At 37.2% G+C, this 21,761-nt stretch overlaps 1 protein-coding gene across 2 annotated transcripts in view; it reads right to left on the reverse strand.

Moving 5' to 3' along the window:
• The window catches only part of LOC124776583 (solute carrier family 23 member 1), a 219,389-nt gene that overhangs the window by 42,589 nt on the left and 155,039 nt on the right, over positions 1–21,761 (reverse strand). For both annotated transcript variants that reach the window (XM_047251634.1, XM_047251635.1), the window contains exons 4-5: positions 18,754–18,959; positions 2,391–2,517 (exon numbers count right to left, since the gene is read on the reverse strand). In XM_047251634.1, coding sequence (XP_047107590.1) covers positions 2,391–2,517; positions 18,754–18,959 — 333 coding nt within the window. The remainder of the gene's footprint in view (positions 1–2,390; positions 2,518–18,753; positions 18,960–21,761) is intronic.

Here is a 21,761-nt window from a genome sequence, read left to right on the forward strand (position 1 = left end):
ATCATAACTGAGAGCTGTTTTTCTCATCACTGCTGTTGATTTGTAATATCAGATAATGTTATATTCCATTTCTGTGCAATAATCATAGTCATTAAAGGAAGTTAGTTGCATATTTGATATATCCACTGCACAGTTTTCATCATGAAATGATGTTGCATCGATCCTTTTAATTGGCTCAGGTTTGGCCTTACCTCTGTTTTTGTAGCATTCTACTATTGTTTTGTCAACCAAGTGGGTGCCATTCTTTTAATGTGCTCATAATATTTAAGCCTTCATTTTCTCATGTCACCATGTATGTCTGCGTATTCTTCTATTTCCTTATTACTTCTCAGCCTATAAGTCTCTCCATCAGTAATTTTGGGGCCTAATAATCCTTATTTCTTTCTTTTGAATTTTTTAAATATCCATCTTTCTATTTAAAAGTTTCTGCTCCTGCTCTACAAAAACATTCAGGTTTGATTACAGTGCTATAATGCCTAAGTTAGAAAGCGATTTTTTTATTGTAAATATTTTGTGTTAAGTTGAATGCAATCGCCATTTTTTGACAGCGAACTTTGTTTGCAGCTTTTTCCAGACCGTTCTCTTGTACAATTTCCCCCCAAGCATTTAAATTGAGAAACACTTTTTATTTTGCCATATTTCATGTTCAAGAACTTTGGTGTTTGTTTGTTGCATCTCATATATTCCATTTTTTTGAGTGATATTTGTAGTCCTAGTTTCTGCAACTTCTTTAAGAATTTAAATTTGTTTTTGAGTTGTTCTAATATCCCCAGTTAAAACTGCCAGATCATCTGCAAAGATGGGGCAACCCGCTCTGATATTACTTCTATTTAAATTGATTGATTGTTCTGTATTTTGACTCGAGTTCTGCTCTGGCCTTTCTATAATTACCTTTTCCAAAACACAGTTAGACAGTAATGGGGAGAGGTCTTTATATCAAATTGTTCAGAAATTTGAACCATGAATTTAATGTTTCCTTAATCAGTGTTAGAGTTTTTTTATCTAGCCACTGTTCCTTTCAAATTTGGAAAAGAAATTCACAATCAACTAAGCTGTTGACCTTTTTAAAATCCACAAATGTATATACAATATTGTTACTAAAAATCCTTTGGTGCCTATGGATTAGTTTTAAATTAAGAATTTTTCCTGGATGGGATCCGTTTGGTCTACAGCCTGCTTGGCATTCACCAATTTTTTTGACAATACAGTAGGTAACTTTCTGAATTTTCATGATGTAATAGAAATTTCAACTCCTCTACCAAATACTGTTGTTCTTGTAATTACAGTGGTACCTGCACTGCAATTTGCTCTGGCCAACAATCACTATCTCAAAGCTGGACATTGTAACGTAACTTTTTGGTCATATTTGCAGTGCTACTGCTGTTACTCAGCTTATCAGTTACATACTATTTGTTACCTGTGACAAGAGTTTTCATTTATGTTGTGTTGACCTGGTCTTACTAATGAAGGGATTTTTCAGATTCTGGAGAATGCAAATCTTGAATCAGGAAGTGACTTATTGGATACAGATGAGGATTTTCTGCCAAAGACAACAGATGATGAAGGTAGGTAAACTGAGGTGGAATTACTGTTAGTAGACATCTCCCCATCTCAATGCCTGCCACAACATCTGAAGTCCGGAACATTGATTTATAGCAATTTACGTTAAGCACATTAACGTTGGTAAGGTTCATGTAATTAATATAATTTCACAATGTACAGAGCTTTGTGCTTGTTTGATGTTATTGTATTCCTACAGTAAAAAGGCTTGGTTCTGATGATGACATGTCAGAGGATTTTATATTTTGACATGTTCTGAAGTAACATGTAAGTGATGTGTTATTTTTACCATTTTTATAATGTACTTTGTTTTTCATATTTTTTAGCTTTTGCAGTACCACTTGATAATGGCCCTATGGCCAAAACTGAAATTGTGAAATAAATCATTTCTACAGTCAACAGCAAATATGATGTCCTTTTCTCTCAGCATACTTGTTGCAAATGAACGGGTTGTTTTTCTGAAATTTGTTTACTGTGTAAAATAGTAGAAATCATTATACTGTTTTAAATGCCATTAAGATATGAAAAAATGCTACTGCAACACTGAAAAGCATTCTAATTTCAATGGAAAAATTGTTTGTGCTAATGAGAAAACTATCTGACAATAATTTTAAAATTCCTTTACAGTGCTAGGTTCACAGTTCTGTAACATTTTTGAAAGATAACATTCTCATCTGTGAGTGTTAGCTTTCTATCCCAGAGTTAAAATGTTATCCCTAAAAAATTAAGGAGAGATTCCAAGATCTTGAACTGACTAATGACAAGAAGAAACCAACATCAAGAATATTCAGAGCACTGTATAGAAAAAAAAGTGCTGGTTAATGTCTTACCCCATAGATATTCCCCAGTGTTGTGATGCTGCATCAGCAGCATTCTCAAAGAGGGACAAACCAACTAATGAGACTGTTGGTACAATGGTGAGAGGTGTAACATATTTGAGGATAACACCAATTATGCCTGAAATAGTTAAGACTCAAATTAATTGACAAGCAGAACACCACACTTAAAATTTAAAAAATTAAAAATCACGTTATGCAAAGCATAATTAGTGAACAGTATTAGCACAAAATTATTGCCTTAGTTGACCAAAGATCTGATGGGTCCTATCTTTTTCTTCCTAAAAGTAAAATACATACCATGTTCTGCAAAATGGAGGAAACCATTCACAGATTTATAGTAAGCCTAGTAATGTATTAATATTGAGAATCAAATTTTATGAACTGTTTCAATTTCATGCATTAACAATGAATTATCAATAGTAATCATAAATTATCAATAATATTGATCCAATGAGTCAGTGATATTTGATTTAACTGATTTGTTTCACACTATTGGAAAACACAACTTGATAAGAACATGAGTACTCAAGGAACTGTAAAACGTAAAGGCAAAGAGAAAATATGACAATAAGCTACACTTGCATTCCAAAAAAAAGATAAAATAATCTTTGGATCTTAATCTGAAGCCCACTGCGGTACATTGGAGCCTCTGGAAGGTGAGGGTACTCATAATGCACTTGTCAGCCTGCTCAGGTGTAGACTGCTGGCATCTCCAGGATTTCTTGCAGGTTTGTTATCTGCAGTGAGGATGAGACTTCAGATTGTATGCCCAGTCTTACCACCAGTCTGACTTGAAGTTGCCGATGCAGAGTCCTTGGTTTCCTATTATTCTACTGGAGTGCCCAGTGTTAGCAAATATGCCAGATTTGTGTGGCACCATCAGCAGCTTGTCTTTACACATTATCATGCTATAAAATTCTGGACAGCCCAGAGTATGGTGGAACAGGGCATCATTTCTTAACATTATGTAAAAGGGTGTTTTAAGGTCTTGGTGCTCCCCATGGGAGGATGCTGATGAAGGTCATACTTAGATATTTTGACTTTGATGTGCTACAGTAAATATGGCAGTTCTGTCTTGACTGGTAGCTAAAGAAACTCTGATGGTAGCTGTAATGTTTCTCCATAAACTATAACTGCTGTCAATGCTCTGAGATCTGGCTTACATGTTGTGCACTGGCCCAGTAAAACCAGTGGCAATACAGAGGTTCGCCTGTTTCCATGACTTGTAAGTGCAGTTTTTAAGGTTCTGCACCAGTGCTCCACCATCCCATTGCTTGCTGGGTGGTATCTGGTTGTTAGTTGGCATTGGAAACTGCATTACTTGGAAAGCTTAAGGGAGAGTATCAACTTGAATTGACATCCCTGATCCATTATGGCCTCAGCTGGACAGCCAAAATGGGATACCCATGCTGTTAAAAAGTCTCTTGCTGTTGTCTCTGCTGAGATATCACTAATTGGAATTGCCTCTGCCCACCAAATGTGTCTATTGGCCATGGTAAATATATAGCAATACCCTTCTGGTGGCACTAGTGGACCAATGTTATCTAAAGGGATGTGGGAGAAATGCCTTGTCGTCTCTGGGAATTCTCCCAGTGACTTATGTACTCGTCTGAGCATTTTATAAGGTTGTCACACTATGCACGTTCTCGCCATTGACAACAGTTTTCTTTATACCAGGCCAAACTAACCTCTCTGTCATCAGCTTGATGATTGCTTTTGTTCTAGGGTGAATGAGGTTATGGATACTGTCGAAAACTGTTTTTCATAGTGTTCCAGGCACAAAGGGTATTGGGGTAGGTCTGGGAACATCACATCAAATAATGTCCTCAGTACCAACAACTGCACTAACTAACTGCTACACAAACTTGGGGCGAAAGAAAAATCTGAGAATTCCAGGTGTGGAGAGGAAGATGGTGTCAAGAAGCTCCTGATAAATTAATGGTCAGTTGGAGGGGGGGGGGGGGAGGGTTCTTTCCTCTCCAGTGAGATATACTACTCATAAACAGTAGTTTAATTGCAGTTATTAAATACTGGTAATTTATGTGGAATAATAGTCATAAGATTAACAAACTTTGATATATTAAGCATTCAGAAATTTGTGATTTATAAAACTCAATAAAACCAAATTTCTATGCATGGTTCAAAACACGTAATTCCTGAGATTTTATGAAATTCATGAAAACCCCTGAGATTTCCCTGATTTTTTCCAGGTAAAATATAATTCCCTGAGAATTTCAGGTTTTCCAGAAGAATCACCACCCTGTTGCTTAGCAGAAGAGCAGTTGAATTGTTCTGTATACATTCTTGCAGCTGCTTACCCATAGCCTTCACTCCACTGAGTCCCCTACAAGTAACAGTACACAAGATAGCACCAGTTCTTGAAAAAGAATCAGCTTGCACAATTTATGCCCCTTTTATGTGCCACATGTCTGTTGTAAACTGCTAAATTATTATAGTGAGAAAATTGTCATAGAGAACACCCATACTTGAATTTGCTAAAAGAAAATGTGACTGATTTGTGATCTGTATATATTACGAATGGTCTGACCTCCATGTAAGGGCAGATATGCTGCACAGCTTTATGTATGGGTAACAGCTCTTCATCGTATGCACTCCATTTGGTCTGAGCTTCCATGAGTTTATAGGAGAGAAAACCCAAGTGTTTCCAATTCCTTTTTGACATAATGGCGAAGAGCTGTCCTGATAGCCTGTTGGCTACTGTCTACCACTATTGCTTATGGCACATCTCAGACTGAGTGCTGATATCATCTGACAGTCCTGCTGTCAGCAGTGCTTCAATCTCTGCTGGTCCTGTAGGTGTTGCTGACACAAATTAATGATTTCAAGGCATCTTCATAATTTCTGGGAATCTAATTGGCATGGAATATCCTTAATGACCCTGATCTTCTCTCTGCCAAAACTGTTTGCTTGAGGAATACTACCTGCTTCTGGTGCAAAACACAGTTTTCTTCATTTATTAGTACACCATACTTGTGTGTCCTGCTGAACAGTGCTCTGAGGTGTACCTCCTGCAATACTGCCATTTGCAAAAATATCTAGATATAATCCAGTGAAATATATATTTGGTTATCTAATATCATTTTTATATCAAAGTATACAGCAGTCTAACATCATGTATAAAGTTATAAATTTTTGCTAAGCTGTACAACAATTCCAGAGACCCAATCTTCATTACAATAGCATCAGTTTAACGCTATTTCAATCTTCTTTCTGTAATTAGATTGTTAAAAATGAAATAACATGGCCAACTTTGTCTTGCCTTTTCTTCTAGAATATGAAGCTGAATGATGATAGTTATAATTGCACATGCTAGGACCATTGTCTCACTTATTGTGCAATTAAGTGTGTGCTGAATAATAATATGATTATTCCATATTCTAGCATTCATCATTTGTAACACTTTGTTTCCTTTTGCCATCAGCAGTATTTCAAAAGAAGTTAAATCTAATGAGTCACCATTAACAAACTGCCCAGTATTTTAGCTGCTGACAAAATTATCGAGATCTAGTCACTTTACAATAATCATTTTATCATTACAGTTGAACTGGCATCATTTGGTAACATTGCCCATTTTACATTTAACAGGAATAAATGGCGTTACTTGTACATTGAACTTCCAAATTGTTGACATAATCAGATAGGTTACATAGACAAGATTGGTAGAGTAGCAAATAATGAGATTACAATTGCACTGGTCACTGTTAATGTGGCCAAAAATTACATACATTATGATTTATGCAAGCAGAGGTTAAATAGAAGACAGTGCCAGATTGCAATTGATTTCAAATTTCTAAATGGCTATGTTTCCCAATTCATTCATAATGTAGCTAAAACAAACTTTATCTTTTTTTAGAGAGAGATAGTTCATCAGATAAAAGAAACAGAAACTATCACCTTGACTACGAAGCTCTATCATGTCTAGGTGGCATTTTCTTAAACCAAATGGCATACATAGATATTTTAAAAGAACAAACAGTGTTATTATTGCAGTCTTGGGTATGTTATCTTCTGCTGTTGGTATCTGATTGTAAGCCTTTCTGCAATTGATCATGCTGAAGATCATAGCTCCAACTAGTATATTGTGTAACCCCTTATGTTAGGGGTCTGACAACAGTCTTACTGCAATGGTAACACCGGTTCCCATCAGATCACTGAAGTTCAGCACTGTTGAGGATGATACGGCAGCCGGTCGGTACAGTTGGATCTTCATGGCCTGTTCGGACGGAGTTTAGTTTAGTTTTTATGTTAAGGGTCTGGTATGGTACATGCATTTTATCTTCACAGGGCCTCCAAGTGCTGTCTTTCTTTTTTAGCAAATGCTATGGAGGTGCCCAAGGACTGTCCAGTCTGTGTATAGTGCCAGCTTGCATCATCTGTTCAAACTCTGCTTTTGCTGGAGTGAAATGGTAAGATACCAATCTTCTTGGCCATTGAGAAACTAGTTGGCCAGTTGCTTTTTTAATATGATGCACTGTGATTTTTGCACTTTACCTGGTTGGCTATCAGCTTCCTGTCTGGTCTCCCGTACAAGTTATAGGGCGAGAAGGTAGTATTTGTAGAACCTCTGCCTATAGTACCTGTAATGATTTCACTGTCCACTGTAAATTGCATTGCACTGAGATTTATGTACAGCCTTTAATGACTAAAAAGTTCACTCCTAATGTTAGTTCAAATACATTTGAGAACAAGAACTTCCACTGCTGAAACCCAGGTCAACTTCCACTTTGCAATCACCATACACTGTTATGGGCGAATTATTGGCTGCCACTATATGGATAGGCAGGGCTACAATTGTGTTTGTATCCTGTCTGACTGGTAGCATGCTTACATCAGAACACAAGTCAATCAGATAGCAATGTTTTGCTTTTGTTCCTCAGATACAACCAGCTTGATAATGTAAGGGCATGACTGATTCTCTGCATGTATGGCCAAGCTGGCATTAATTATTTGCTCAATCTTGAATGCTGTGCATTGATTAAATTCTCTTATGTGCTTGATATTGCTTTCAGGACCCATGTTGTTTCCTTTAATTAGAACTTGGTGCTCTTGTGGAATTTTGTTGCTTGTTGCACCTACTACAGGCCACTAAGCCCATTTGAGTATGCACATGAAGACATGAATCTTGTGACTCAGTCACCAAAATGCCTGTGATATCAGCACACCAGGTTGCATTGCTTCTCTTGTGCTATTTGTCAGTCTGCTTCCTTCTTCTGAAATGATGGATGCCTGTCTTTTTCATTTTGTCTGGTATAGGTCCACTCATCAACCGTCAGCGCTGAGTCTGCTTGGAATTTTAAACTTCTAAGCTGATCCGTAACATTTATTTGCTACTTCTTCTGAATAACTGCTGATTCCCCCAAGCTGACAATCACTGGCTGCTTGCGTCATTACAGACATGCCGTCTTATCTGTATTCACATACACCTTGTCCATTACTGTAAGTACCGAGTTGATGTCACTTCTCCCACAAGCTGCCACTGCTGTTTTTTCCAGTAATGGCAGCTGCATCAACCATACATGATGTGGTGTCACATTACATATTGCCTATTCTCCAACAATGCTCTTTGAGTGATACCAGAACTCCCACAGCATTGTGTCACCAACATGCTCACTCTGTAATAGCTGCTGCAGTTTTATGTAACAATTTGCATGTTCAGCTAACTAGAATTTTCTTCAAATGGAGGTATTGTTGCTCTGCAAGTAGATTCAATATAATACCTGAGATCATTGCCACTGCCTGGGCATCTACATTGTTGACCGCTACAGCAAAATTCATGCAGGCATTCATAATGTTATTTTGCATAAATGTCAAGTCAAACACTGAACCACAACTATGGCTTTTCCAGCAGAAACTTTGGAATCTGCATTTTCGTTTGTGGGTAACAAACTGTGTTAGACTCATTGAGCAAGTTGCTTGTCTTATTTTCAGCTTGTCCCATCATTTGCTGAGATAATTTTGTGTCCTTTCATGACCTGATTTGAACTGGAAGGTAATCTATTTTGTTTTGTTGATCTTCTTGCAGCTGTAACAACTGCATCTTTATCTGAACCCATTTGGCATTTTGACACAAAGTCACAATTTGGCCTTGCACCTTTCCTGGGGTGTCTATGCTTTTCAGTTTTCCAGTGTTCACTATTTTATAGTAGTCATCCATTATTCGATAATACTGATACAATGAGCAAGCAATATTTGGTTTAATTGATTTATTTCATACACAGTTAAGAAAAAATTGAAATGAGCGTGTGGCATTGTTGGCTGGGAGGCCCCATCCGGGGAAGTTCGACCGCCCAGTGCAAGTCTTACTTCAATCGATGCCACATTGGGTGACTTGCGTACCAGTGATGAGGATGAAATGATGATGAGGACAACACAACACCCAGTCCATGAGGGGAGAAAATCTCCAACCCGGCCGGCAATCAAACACGGGCTTGCTGCATGGGATCCAAGCATGTTACCACTCAGCCAAGTAGGCAGACACAGTTAGGAAAATTTATAATGACAAGAATGTGAGTAAACAAGGAACCGTAAAACTTAAAGAAAAAGACAAATAGTTACCACAGTAAGATGTGCCTGCAGTGTAAAGAACAATAAAATACACTCTGCTTCTAAAACCAAACTCATTCCTTCTTGCATATATATATAACGTTTTGTAGTACATAATAATCTATCCTTTAACAGTAACCATAATTCTCATGTAAATGTTAAATACGAGGTACTAGAGGAAAAAATCTGAAAAATATAATTAAATAAACAGTAGGTTTCTGTGAAGCCATAGCTTTTTCATTAACTGTGTGAGAGACTAAACTGAAGGCTTTTCGAGCACAAATTACATTATGTTATGTGAATTTTATTTCATGGACTCCTTACAGAGACATTTCTGGGATGCAGAAAGATGTCATTGGTGTATATTTTATTTAAGTACAGCACAATAAAATGAATTAACTTAACAAGTCTTTGTAGTATTGTAATACTAATATTAATTATACTATAACCTAACACACTAATTTTAAGAGTTTCTGTGAAAATACTCTTCAGCAGTGTAGAAGGAACTGCTGCAGTGTATCATCATTTGGAATCACAGGGCCTTCTGTTTTTGAAGACAATTGCAACAATATTGTTACTCTTATGTTCACATATTAAACCAGCTTTCCCAGTCATCTCATCTCCAAGAACTGGGACATTTTCTAGCCTCGCAAGATTCCCTGACCTTTCAGTGAGTGATTTCTTAATTCAGGGTCATTAAAAACCTCAGATCTTCTGGTGAGAACAAACCACACACCATCCAGCAATTGCAGGATCAAACATGAGAGGAAATTAATCAAATTCCAGTTTGTGAAGCAAAATGGTGGCCACCAATGTGGTGTCATTTTCAAGTGATAGGCATTTCAAATTGCAAACATTGTAAATTCATATTGTATTTCTTTTATATCACTACAAATAAATTTGAATTGCTGGTAGAGGTTTAAAATAACCCATTTTACTGCCACATCTTTTAGTTGTCATTACATCAGCCGATTGTATCAGCCGAAAAATGAAAACAATGTGGGACACAGTGAAGGGGGAGACTGGGAGATCCAGGGAAGAGGAGGGGTGGAGAGCTTTAAGATTAGTTAGTTAGCTAGTTAGTTACGTGTTCCATGAATCATTTTACATGATAGATTGTAATGATGTGGAATGAGACATTTTGCATTCATGTTGTAAATTAATTTGTACAGTTACATTCCGAACATTTCTAAGTTTTTTTATTTTCATTTTTTTATTACAATATGAAAAAAGATATAGAGATGTGAATTAGTAATTCCTACCTGCCACCTTTTAGGCATCACAGTAACAGAAATGTTCTATCGAATACAAGAGTTGTCAAGTAGAAGCTACTCAGTTTGTTTTCCAATTTTTCTTTGCTGTCTGCCAGGCATTTTATATCATATCATTTCATCACTGGCTAAGTGATCAAAAATTTTTGTTGCAGCATTGTGCACCCTATTTTGTGCTAAAGATGACCTTATGTGGAGTAATGAATGTCATTTTTCCTTCTGACATTGTAATTATGTATATCATTGTCCTTTTTGAACTGTAGTGGATTATTTACCACAAACTTCATGTGGGAGTAAATATACTGTGAACAAGTAATCAGAATGCTCAATTCCTTAAACAGATATCTGCAAGACAATCATGAGTGAGCATCACATATTATTCTTACAACACTTTTTTGTGCAATGAAGAGTTTCTTTTTTCAGGATGAGTTAACCCAGAACATTATTCCATATGACATTATCAAATGAAAACATGCAAAATATATAAACTTACCAATTTGTCTTCATCCAAGGTTTTTAATGATTCTAAGCACAAATGTGCCTGAACTAAGTTGTTTTAGGAGTTCCAAAATGTGTTTTTCCAATTTAAATTCTCACCTCTCTGTACCCCTAGGAATTCTGAAGTTTCCACCCTATTTCTTATTTCTTCATCATGTGTTACATTTATCATTGGTGTAGTACCCCTTGATATGCAGAACTGAATATGTTGTGTCTTTTTTAAATTAAGGGTGAGACCATTCACAGAAAATCAGTCACTGATACTTTTAAGAATTTTATTTACCATTTTATCTGTTTCTGTACATATACTTGGATTGATTACAATACTAGTGTCACCTGCAAAAAGTGCTAATTGTTGTATATTAGACAGAAGATTGTTTACATATATGAGGACCAGTAGTGGACCTAAGGTTGAACCATGGGGAATCCCATACGTGATTTCTTCCGAGTCAGAATTATGTCCCTGGACTATATTGCTTTAACTACTAAGTACAACTTTTTGTATTCTTTTGGTTAGATATGACAGTATCTGTTGGATGGCTACGCCATCAATCCCACAAAATATCAATATATTTAGGAGAATACTGTGATTCACATAGTCAAATGCATTTGAGATGTCACAGAAAATACTAACCAGTGCCATTTTATTATTTAATGCTTGTGAAATCTGGAGAGTGAACATGTAAATGGCGTTCTCGGCAGAGCAACACTTCTGAAACCCAAAATGTGATTTTCTAAGGTTACTATTGTTGCTAAGTTGAGATACTATTCTAGAATACATCATCCTGTCAAAATTTTGGAGACTGGTGTCAGGAGTGAAAGAGATCAGTAATTATTGACATCTTTCTTCTCGCCATACTTAAAGAGGGATATTCTGGAAAAATGCCTTGATTTAGAGATAAATTACACATTTCACATAAGAGTGAGATTATTACATGGGAACCAATCTTTAGTACTCTATTCGAAACACCATCAAAACCTGATGAGGTTTTATTTTTGAGAGATCATTTTCTTAATTTCAGAAGGAAAAGTTGGTGATACATTCATATGACTGAATTGCATGAGGATTACATTTTCGACATACTGCTGTGATTTTGCTCTTGAACTTTTTGTCCCTATGCTTCCTACTATGTTTGAGAAATGATTATTAATTCATCTGCTATCTGTGACACATCATTTAGAGCACTTGCATTCAGTTCAATAGAGATGTTGTCTTCTTCTGTGGCTGATTGTTCTGTCTCTCATTTCACTACATTCTACATCTACATCTACATCTACATCTACATTTATACTCCGCAAGCCACCCAACGGTGTGTGCCGGAGAGCACTTTACGTGCCACTGTCATTACCTCCCTTTCCTGTTCCAGTCGCATATGGTTTGCGGGAAGAACAACTGTCTGAAAGCCTCCGTGCGTACTCTAATCTCTCTAATTTTACATTCATGATCTCCTTGGGAGGTATAAGTAGGGGGAAGCAATATATTCGATACCTCATCCAGAAACGCACCCTCTCGAAACCTGGCGAGCAAGCTACACCACGATGCAGAGCGCCTCTCTTGCAGAGTCTGCCACTTGAGTTTGTTAAACATCTCCGTAACGCTATCACGGTTACCAAATAACCCTGTGACAAAACGTGCCACTCTTCTTTGGATCTTCTCTATCTCCTCCATCAACCTGATCTGGTACGGATCCCACACTGATGAGCAATACTCAAGTATAGGTCGAACGAGTGTTTTGTAAGCCACCTCCTTTGTTGATGGACTACATTTTCTAAGGACTCTCCCAATGAATCTCAACCTGGTACCTGCCTTACCAACAATTAATTTTATATGATCATTCCACTTCAAATCGTTCCGCACGCATACTCCCAGATATTTTACAGAAGTAACTGCTACCAGTGTTTGTTCCACTATCATATAATCATACAATAAAGGATCCTTCTTTCTATGTATTCGCAATACATTACATTTGTCTATGTTAAGGGTCAGTTGCCACTCCCTGCACCAAGTGCCTATCCGCTGCAGATCTTCCTGCATTTCGCTACAAATTTCTAATGCTGCAACTTCTCTGTATACTACAGCATCATCCACGAAAAGCCGCATGGAACTTCCGACACTATCTACTAGGTGATTTATATATATTGTGAAAAGCAATGGTCCCATAACACTCCCCTGTGGCACGCCAGAGGTTACTTTAACGTCTGTGGACGTCTCTCCATTGATAACAACATGCTGTGTTCTGTTTGCTAAAAACTCTTCAATCCAGCCACACAGCTGGTCTGATATTCCGTAGGCTCTTACTTTGTTTATCAGGCGACAGTGTGGAACTGTATCGAATGCCTTCTGGAAGTCAAGAAAAATAGCATCTACCTGAGAGCCTGTATCTAATATTTTCTGGGTCTCATGAACAAATAAAGCGAGTTGGGTCTCACACGATCGCTGTTTCCAGAATCCATGTTGATTCCTACATAGTAGATTCTGGGTTTCCAAAAACGACATGATACTTGAGCAAAAAACATGTTCTAAAATTCTACAACAGATTGACCTCAGAGATATAGGTCTATAGTTTTGCGCATCTGCTCGACGACCCTTCTTGAAGACTGGGACTACCTGTGCTCTTTTCCAATCATTTGGAACCTTCTGTTCCTCTAGAGACTTGCGGTACATGGCTGTTAGAAGGGGGGCAAGTTCTTTCGTGTACTCTGTGTAGAATCACATTGGTATCCCGTCAGGTCCAGTGGACTTTCCTCTGTTGAGTGATTCCAGTTGCTTTTCTATTCCTTGGACACTTATTTCGATGTCAGCCATTTTTTCGTTTGTGCGAGGATTTAGAGAAGGAACTGCAGTGTTGTCTTCCTCTGTGAAACAGCTTTGGAAAAAGGTGTTTAGTATTTCAGCTTTACGCGTGTCATCCTCTGTTTCAATGCCATCATCATCCCGGAGTGTCTGGATATGCTGTTTTGAGCCACTTACTGATTTAACGTAAGACCAGAACTTCCGAGGATTTTCTGTCAAGTCGGTACATAGAATTTTACTTTCGAATTCACTGAACGCTTCACGCATAGCCCTCCTTACTCTAACTTTGACATCGTTTAGCTTCTGTTTGTCTGAGAGGTTTTGGCTCCCTTAAGTCTGTTTCCAGAAGTACTGATTTCTGACATTATGTTCACGTTCCTTGATTTTTTAATAACCTTTCTTAGTAATATTGAGTAGTTTTTGTAGTGTGCAACTACTGTAGGGTCCCTACTTGTTCTTGCCAAACGATACATTTCCCTTTTCCTTTCCCAAGATACTTAATTCATCTAGTGACCCATTATTTTTTAATGGCCTTTTAGTGTCCTTTCTTATTAGCTTATGTGAAAAGCTATTTTCAAATAATAGTGTAAATTTATCATGTAATAGATGAAATTTTATGTTAGAATTTGGTTCACTATTAATTACATCCCAAGTTATCTCCTGTAAACTATTCTTAAAAACATTTGTCCTGGAGTAATTAATTATTCTAACTGATTACCAATGATTAGTAGCCATGTTGTAAGGCACTATGTTATTTATCCTAATTAAATGTGCATCATGATCAGAGAGGACATTTGTTCCTGGGTAAACAGTTATTTTCTTTCCTTGAGCTTCATCAAATAAGACATTATCTATTAGGCCCCTATTGTCTTTATCCATCCTTGTTGGAAATTTAATTACTGACAACAAATTGTAGGAGCCAAATAAGGTTTACAGATCATTTTGCTTATCAGAATTCTTTCGAAAATCTACACTGAAGTCACCACAGACTACCCACTGCTTGCTGCTGACAGGTAGCACAGTAAGGAATCCAGATTGCTCATAATAGTTCAAAATTTCCCAGTGATGATCTGTGTATAGTTACAATTACAAGTGAACTGTTTTTTAGTAGTAATTCACAAGCGCACATTTATATGTGTCAATCACTAAAAAATCTTCTTGTCTCAAATTTTTTTGAACTTGTGTTCTGTCTTAATACACGTAACAATTCCTCCTTTCGCTATGTTAGTTCTGTATGAGTAAGCTGCAATAGTGTAATCTTTCATATGTAACTTTTTCTATCCATGTGATCATGTAGTGCTCAGACAGGCACATGATGTCTATTTTTTCAGAACTCTCTAAATTTTCCAAATAGACAGAAAGCTCTTCTACCTTATTACTCAATCCTCTAATATTTTGATGAAATATGAGACCTGTTCAGAAAATTCTGAAACTCTGTCCATAAAATTTTTCTATGCTTAGCATTTGGAACTGTGTATCAATAACTAAAAGGTGTTCTGACTTCTGGAAGCAGTCTTGGTATGCCTCTCGCTGGATCATGCAAAGTGCCATCTGCAAGTTTTCTTTTACCTTGGCTTTCATTGCAAATCTTTGTCCTTTGAATGGGGTTTTCACCCTTGAAAATAAAAGTCTGCAGGGGTCAGGTCTGGAGAGTATGGAGGATGAGGCAGCACAGAGATTTAGTTTTTTATGCAATAGTCACGCATCAACAGGGGTAAATGTGTGGGTGCATTATTGTGATGCAAGAGCCATGAATTGTCTCACCACATTTCAGGTCATTTCTTTCTCACAGGTGCCACAACAAGTCCTAATAATACCATTGATTAACAGTTTGTTCTTTTGGCACACATTCATGATGAACTTATCCTTCAAAGTCAAAGGAAACTATCAGCGTGGCTTTGACATTTGACCTAACCCAGTGTGCTTTTCTCGGTCTTGGAGAACCTTTCCTGACCCATTGTGAGGATTGAACCTTGGTCTCAACATCATAACCATAAATCCAAATCTCATTATCAGTTACGATTCTCTTATGGAACATCTCATTCTCATTTGTCTGATCTAAAATCTCTTCACAGATTGCGAGGTGAAGGTCTTTTTGGTCTTGATTCATGAACTGTGGTATGAATTTGGTGGCAGCACAATGCGCTCCAAGATACTGAATCAGGATTTCATGACATGATCCAGCTGAAATATTATATTCTTCTGCAATCTCTCAGACAGTCAGTCTGTGACTGGCATGCACAATTTCATTGAATTTCTTGACATGAGCATCATCGGTAGACGTCAAAGGGCATCCTGAACAAGTGCCATCTTTGACTTCTGTCTGGCCATTTTTAAACTATGTGATCCATTTGTAACACCAAGTATGGCTTAAGTACTCATCACCATAGGCTTCCTGCATCATTTGGTGTGTCTCTGTAAAGCGCTTCTTGAGCTCCACACAAAATGTAATACTGATGCATTGCTTGTCTAACTCTGCAATCTTGAAATTCGTAAACAGTGAGAGACAACGTTCTACCCAAAATAGCACTGAGCAATAACTAACAGGCTTACAAAAATGAAACTTTCAGCAGTTACAAATTAAACACTGGCATGTGCAGGGATGACAACTGCATTTTGCTCCAACACACCATTGGCACAAAATTTTGAATGTACTGGAATTTTTTGAACAGACCTCGTAAGCTAACCATACTTTTTGTGCATTCTTAAGCATTCTGTGGGACCATTCTGCTATTTTTGCTTCTTTCAAGACCAGGTGCCTGAATGCTGATTCTAATCTAAAAAAATGTCCCTTTGACATCAGTAACAACAAGGATGATCTGTTCAAGGGGTTCCATTGCCTGGAATAAACTCAGTTTGTTCATCTGACATTTGTGAAAGTAAGATGATCTTCAGCCTCTCATTCAATATAGTGAGCTCGATTTCACTGGTATGGGAGAATAGGACTATCATTTGATAGTTCTCACAGTCAAGTGGTGCACTTTTCTTGAAGAGTGTTATGAAAATGGAGTGGCATGATTTGTCTGGCCAGTTTCCAGACATCCAGATCTTCTGACACAGCCTATGCAGGATGTCCACACCCAGGTTACCCATGCTTTTTAGGATTTCAGTAACAATTGTCTCCTGGTCTGGTGCCCCAGTGCATGATCTACTTCTTCTCTAAGGGTTGCTAGTTCAGTGTCTGTCGTGTTCTCTTACCTTGACATTGGTTGCAGTATTCAGTGAACAGCTTGCCACAGTAATCTCTCCATACTTTGGCAATGCCTTTTGTGTCTGTGACGATATTCCCTTGGTCATCTTTGATAATCTGTGTCCTGGCTGAAAGCTCCCTCACCAAGTATTTCAACTTGTTGTATAGTTGTGAACTGTCATTCTCCATTACATGTGCCTCTAGCTCTAGGCAAATTTCCTTAATATTGTTATTCTTGTCTTTCCTGCAAGCATGTTTAATTCTGTTATTCATGTTTTTCATAAGTTGTTCTTGTTGTTCTGGATCTGTGAGTTGGATGTTAAGTTATCTTCCAATCAGAGCCAAAGCTTAGTTCAACATCTAGTGTTGTTGCTTCACTGTGATATTAATCTTTGCATTTTTGTGATCTTGTTTACTGCATCTGTGACCCATTTTCTGGCCCTCATCCCAGTTATGTCACAGTTTCCCTCTAGGTCAGGTGGTCCAGTGCTTCAAAGTACTTCTTGGAAGATTATTGGATCAGGGGTTTTCAGCCTTTTTGACTTTATTTTAGTCAGTGGTTTACTCAACTTAATTTTCAGGTAGGGCCACAGTAGACAGTGATCATATCTTCATTCAGCACTAGGTTTTGTTTTGACTCTGTGGAAAGAGGTTTCCATCTCTTTTCAACAAGGATTAGTCAATGTGGTTCTTGTAATGTCCATTTGGGGAGGTCCGCATAAAGAAATGATGTTTGTCATGTTTAAACAAGGTGTTCATTATGGAAAAGTTGTTGTCTGTTGCGAACAGTAGCAATCAGTTGCATCATTCATTGTGTAATCTGAGGCCATATTGCCTCACAATCTCTCACAAGTGGTTTTCCATTTAAGTGGTTCTGACGGTCATATTGAAATATCTCAAAATAATCATAATTCCCCATTATTGTAGGGCTGTAATGGTGTCTTCTTTGTTTGCATAGAAGTCTTCCATTTCTTGGTCATCCAAAACAATGGTGGGTAGATTTACCTGGATAAGACATAATTTATAAGGTTTGGTGTTGAGGATGAACATCAATATTCTCTTGTTGATGGATCTGTATGTCTCAACACATTGGGCCGTATGCTGGTTGACAAGAAATGTGATTCCATTCTGACCAGTAGCATCTGCCCTGGCAAAGTATAAGACATGATTCTCCATTTCAAAATGTCCACAGCCTTTCCAGTGACTTTCTGACAAGCCAAAGCTGTCACTTTGATACTTCTGTAATTCTTGTTCCACAGTGTGAAGTTTCCCTTTCTGAAGTAACCCACTGACATTCCATGTAGTTATTGCTTTACATTTGTGAAATTAGTCTGTCTTCAGTTGACCAGTAGTAAATTGACCATGCAGGGCCTGATCATTCACTTCTGTGCTTCAGGTCACACATATCACATTGTTTGGCCCGGACTTAAACTGATGCTGATAATTACTCGTATTGCGCAGCATGACATTTTTCATTTCTTGCCTTTTCATGTTGCAATCATTGGATTTTAATCAGGTGGTCTCCACTTGCCTTCTTGATCGTTATGCCACTGGACATCTAGTGGCTGCTCCTCCTTTAGAGGCAGATTTCCACTCCAATAGAAAGAGGGTGCCCTATGCCCTATGCACTCATCCACCGTCTGAGGAGACCTTTGGCACTTGATAGTGTGGGGGGGAGGGCAGGGGGGGGGGGGGTTGTCCACTTACACTGAAGGTCACTCTGTGTGTGTGGTCATGGTTTAACATCACCTATTAAGTATTTATTCTACCCATATATGGCTGCAAGTTCACCTCAGACAATGTTTCCCAATAGAACGAGCATTTAGTGTAGAACATATTACTTGTAAGTCAGGTTCATTCATCCATTGAATCTTAGGCTGGGAGCAGCTACTGTATTAAAGTGTTACTGTTGGTAGTAAGTTAGGTCTGTGAATGAAACTAGTTATTATCTCAAATTTAAATCTTTCAATATACAACACACAGAGACAAAAATATAACAAAAAAAACATTTTTTCATTTATAAAAAACATAACTTACCAAAATAACCAATAAAAACTTGTACCAAGGCTGATACTGCTATTGCACCAGAAAGCTCTCTCATTCGAACTTGCCAAAGTTCTTGCCGTTCATCAGGACTCAAAGAAGTAATGAATTCTTCTGACGGACACTTCCATGTTGGAAGGCTCAAAATAGCAAGTGTAGGAACCAAAAATGATATAGTTCCTCCCTGCACTATTGGTAGCCTGAAATTTAATAATAGTAATAATAATAATCAATAATAATAATTATTATTATTATTATATACAACTACAGAAATCTTAATTACTGATACATGTTCAATAACCCACAGTTCCTAAATGCAATGTAACATATACCGTAAAGTTAAAAGGAAGTCACGCTTGATCAAGGTCTGCGTCACTTTCCATTTTTAACCAGACATAACATCTGAGAAAGGAAAGAAATAATAATAATAATAATAATAATAATAATAATAATAATAAACCCCGTGAAGGCCCGGGAAAAGAATAGGCCTCCGGTATGTTCTGCCAGTCGTAAAAGGCGACGAAAAGAACAAACCACTAATAGGGCTAACCCCCCTTTTAGTGTGATTACTTGGTTCAGGACAGAACTAATGAAGCCTCAGACAAGCGCTGTCATGGTCAGGGAGGATGCTTGAACCCTATGCCCATCCACAATGGTAACGACACTGCTAGCCACACGGAAAATGATTTAAATCCAAATAGAGGTGTTTTGCAGGATATGCTTCCTGCAACCACTCTAGAAGGAAAACAAAGACAGAGGATGAGATGGTCAGATGAAGTTAACCGACACCTCATGTTCTGTTATTACCAAGCAACAAACTTAGGAACCAACACAGCTGGATAGAGATCACAAGTATAAATAACATTTATTACCAGATACCCAGAAGTAAAATTTTTTAACAGAACAATGACTAGCTGATCAGATCCGTGTAATAATCAAAAGTAACAAGATACCCCAGTCAGAATTAGAAAACATCAAACAACAAGTACAACAAATGTTGGAACAAAATAACATGCAATCAGAAGGAGAAGAAAATACAGTAATGGATTCAAACATCCCAGAGCAAACAAACAAAGAACAACAAGCATCAATTAAACAATCAGAGGAAAACAAAATCTTAAGACAGCCACCAGAACAAGCACAAATAGAACACGAAGTGACACACATGTTGGGTATAGAAGAAAAATTTCAGCTGACATATATAGAATACAAAGACACAAATACAGATATTAGACCATTCTTGCATAGACCCACAAATAACCCACAAGTCAAAACAACAATAACAACTATCAACACAATCATACACAACAAAATAAATGAAAATACAACTATGGAAGAGTTACAACTACTGGTTTATATAGGAGCACTCAGTACACTAAATGTACACGCTAGGCAGAGATCAGAACCGACCAACACACAGAACAAACCCACAAAACCAGCATGGCAACACAGGCTACAGATCAGAATAGAAAAACTGAGAAAAGACATGGGACAGCTAACACAATTTATAAGAAATGAAATATCAGACAAAAAATGAAAAAGGTTAGGTAAAATCTCACAACAAGAAGTGATAGACCAATTAGATGAAAAGAAGCAGAAATTACAAGCAGTGGCCAAATGACTTAGAAGATACAAAAAAAGTGAAAATAGAAGGAAACAAAACCAAACATTCAACACAAACCAAAAGAAATTTTATTAGACAATAGATAACACACACATTAAAATAGACAATCCACCAAACTTAACAGACATGGAACACTTCTGGAGCAACATATGGTCAAACTCGGTACAACATAACAGACATGCACAGTGGATACAAGCAGAAACAGACACATTCAAGATGATACCACAAATGCCTGAAGTGATAATTTTGCAACATGAAGTCACCCGAGCAATTAATTCTACGCACAATTGGAAAGCCCCTGGAAAAGATAAAATAGCAAATTTCTGGTTAAAGAAGTTCACCTCAACACATTCACATCTAACTAAATTATTTAACAGTCACATCGCAGACCCATACAGAGTCCCTGATACACTTACACAAGGAATAACTTATCTGAAACCTAAAGATCAAGCAGACACAACAAACCCAGCAAAATATCGCCCCATAACATGCCTACCAACAATATACAAAATATTAACTTCTGTCATTACACAGAAATTAATGACACATACAACACAGAACAAAATTATAAATGAAGAACAAAAAGGCTGTTGCAAACGAGCAAGAGGATGTAAAGAGCAACTGATAATAGATGCAGAGGTGACATATCAAGCTAAAACTAAACAAAGGTTGCTGCACTACACATACATTGATTACCAAAAAGCTTTTGATAGTGTACCCCACTCATGGTTACTACAGATATTGGAAATATACAAAGTAGATCCTAAATTGATACAGTTCCTAAACATAGTAATGAAAAATTGGAAAACCACACCTAACATCCAAATAAATTCAAATAATATCACATCACAGCCAATACAGATTAAGGTATAATATACCAAGGAGACTCATTAAGTCCTTTCTGGTTCTGCCTTTCTCTGAACCCACTATCCAACATGCTAAATAATACAAATTATGGATATAATATAACTGGAACATATCAACATAAAATCACACATTTGCTATACATGGATGATCTAAAACTACTGGCAGAAACAAATCAACAACTCAACCAATTACTAAAGATAACAGAAGTATTCAGCAATGATATAAATATGGCTTTCACAACAGACAAATGTAAGAAAAATAGCATAGTCAAGGGAAAACACACTAAACAAGAAGTTAACTTATTGGATAACCACAGCTACTGCATAGAAGCGATGGAAAAAACAGATGCCTATAAATATCTAGGATACAGGCAAAAAATAGGAATAGATAATACAAATATTAAAGAAGACCTAAAAGAAAAATATAGACAAAGACTGACAAAAATACTGAAAACAGAACTGACAGCAAGAAACAAGACAAAAGCTATAAATACTTACGCTATACCAATATT

The sequence above is a fragment of the Schistocerca piceifrons genome, chromosome 2, assembly GCF_021461385.2.
Source record: "Schistocerca piceifrons isolate TAMUIC-IGC-003096 chromosome 2, iqSchPice1.1, whole genome shotgun sequence".
NCBI lineage: Eukaryota > Metazoa > Arthropoda > Insecta > Orthoptera > Acrididae > Schistocerca > Schistocerca piceifrons.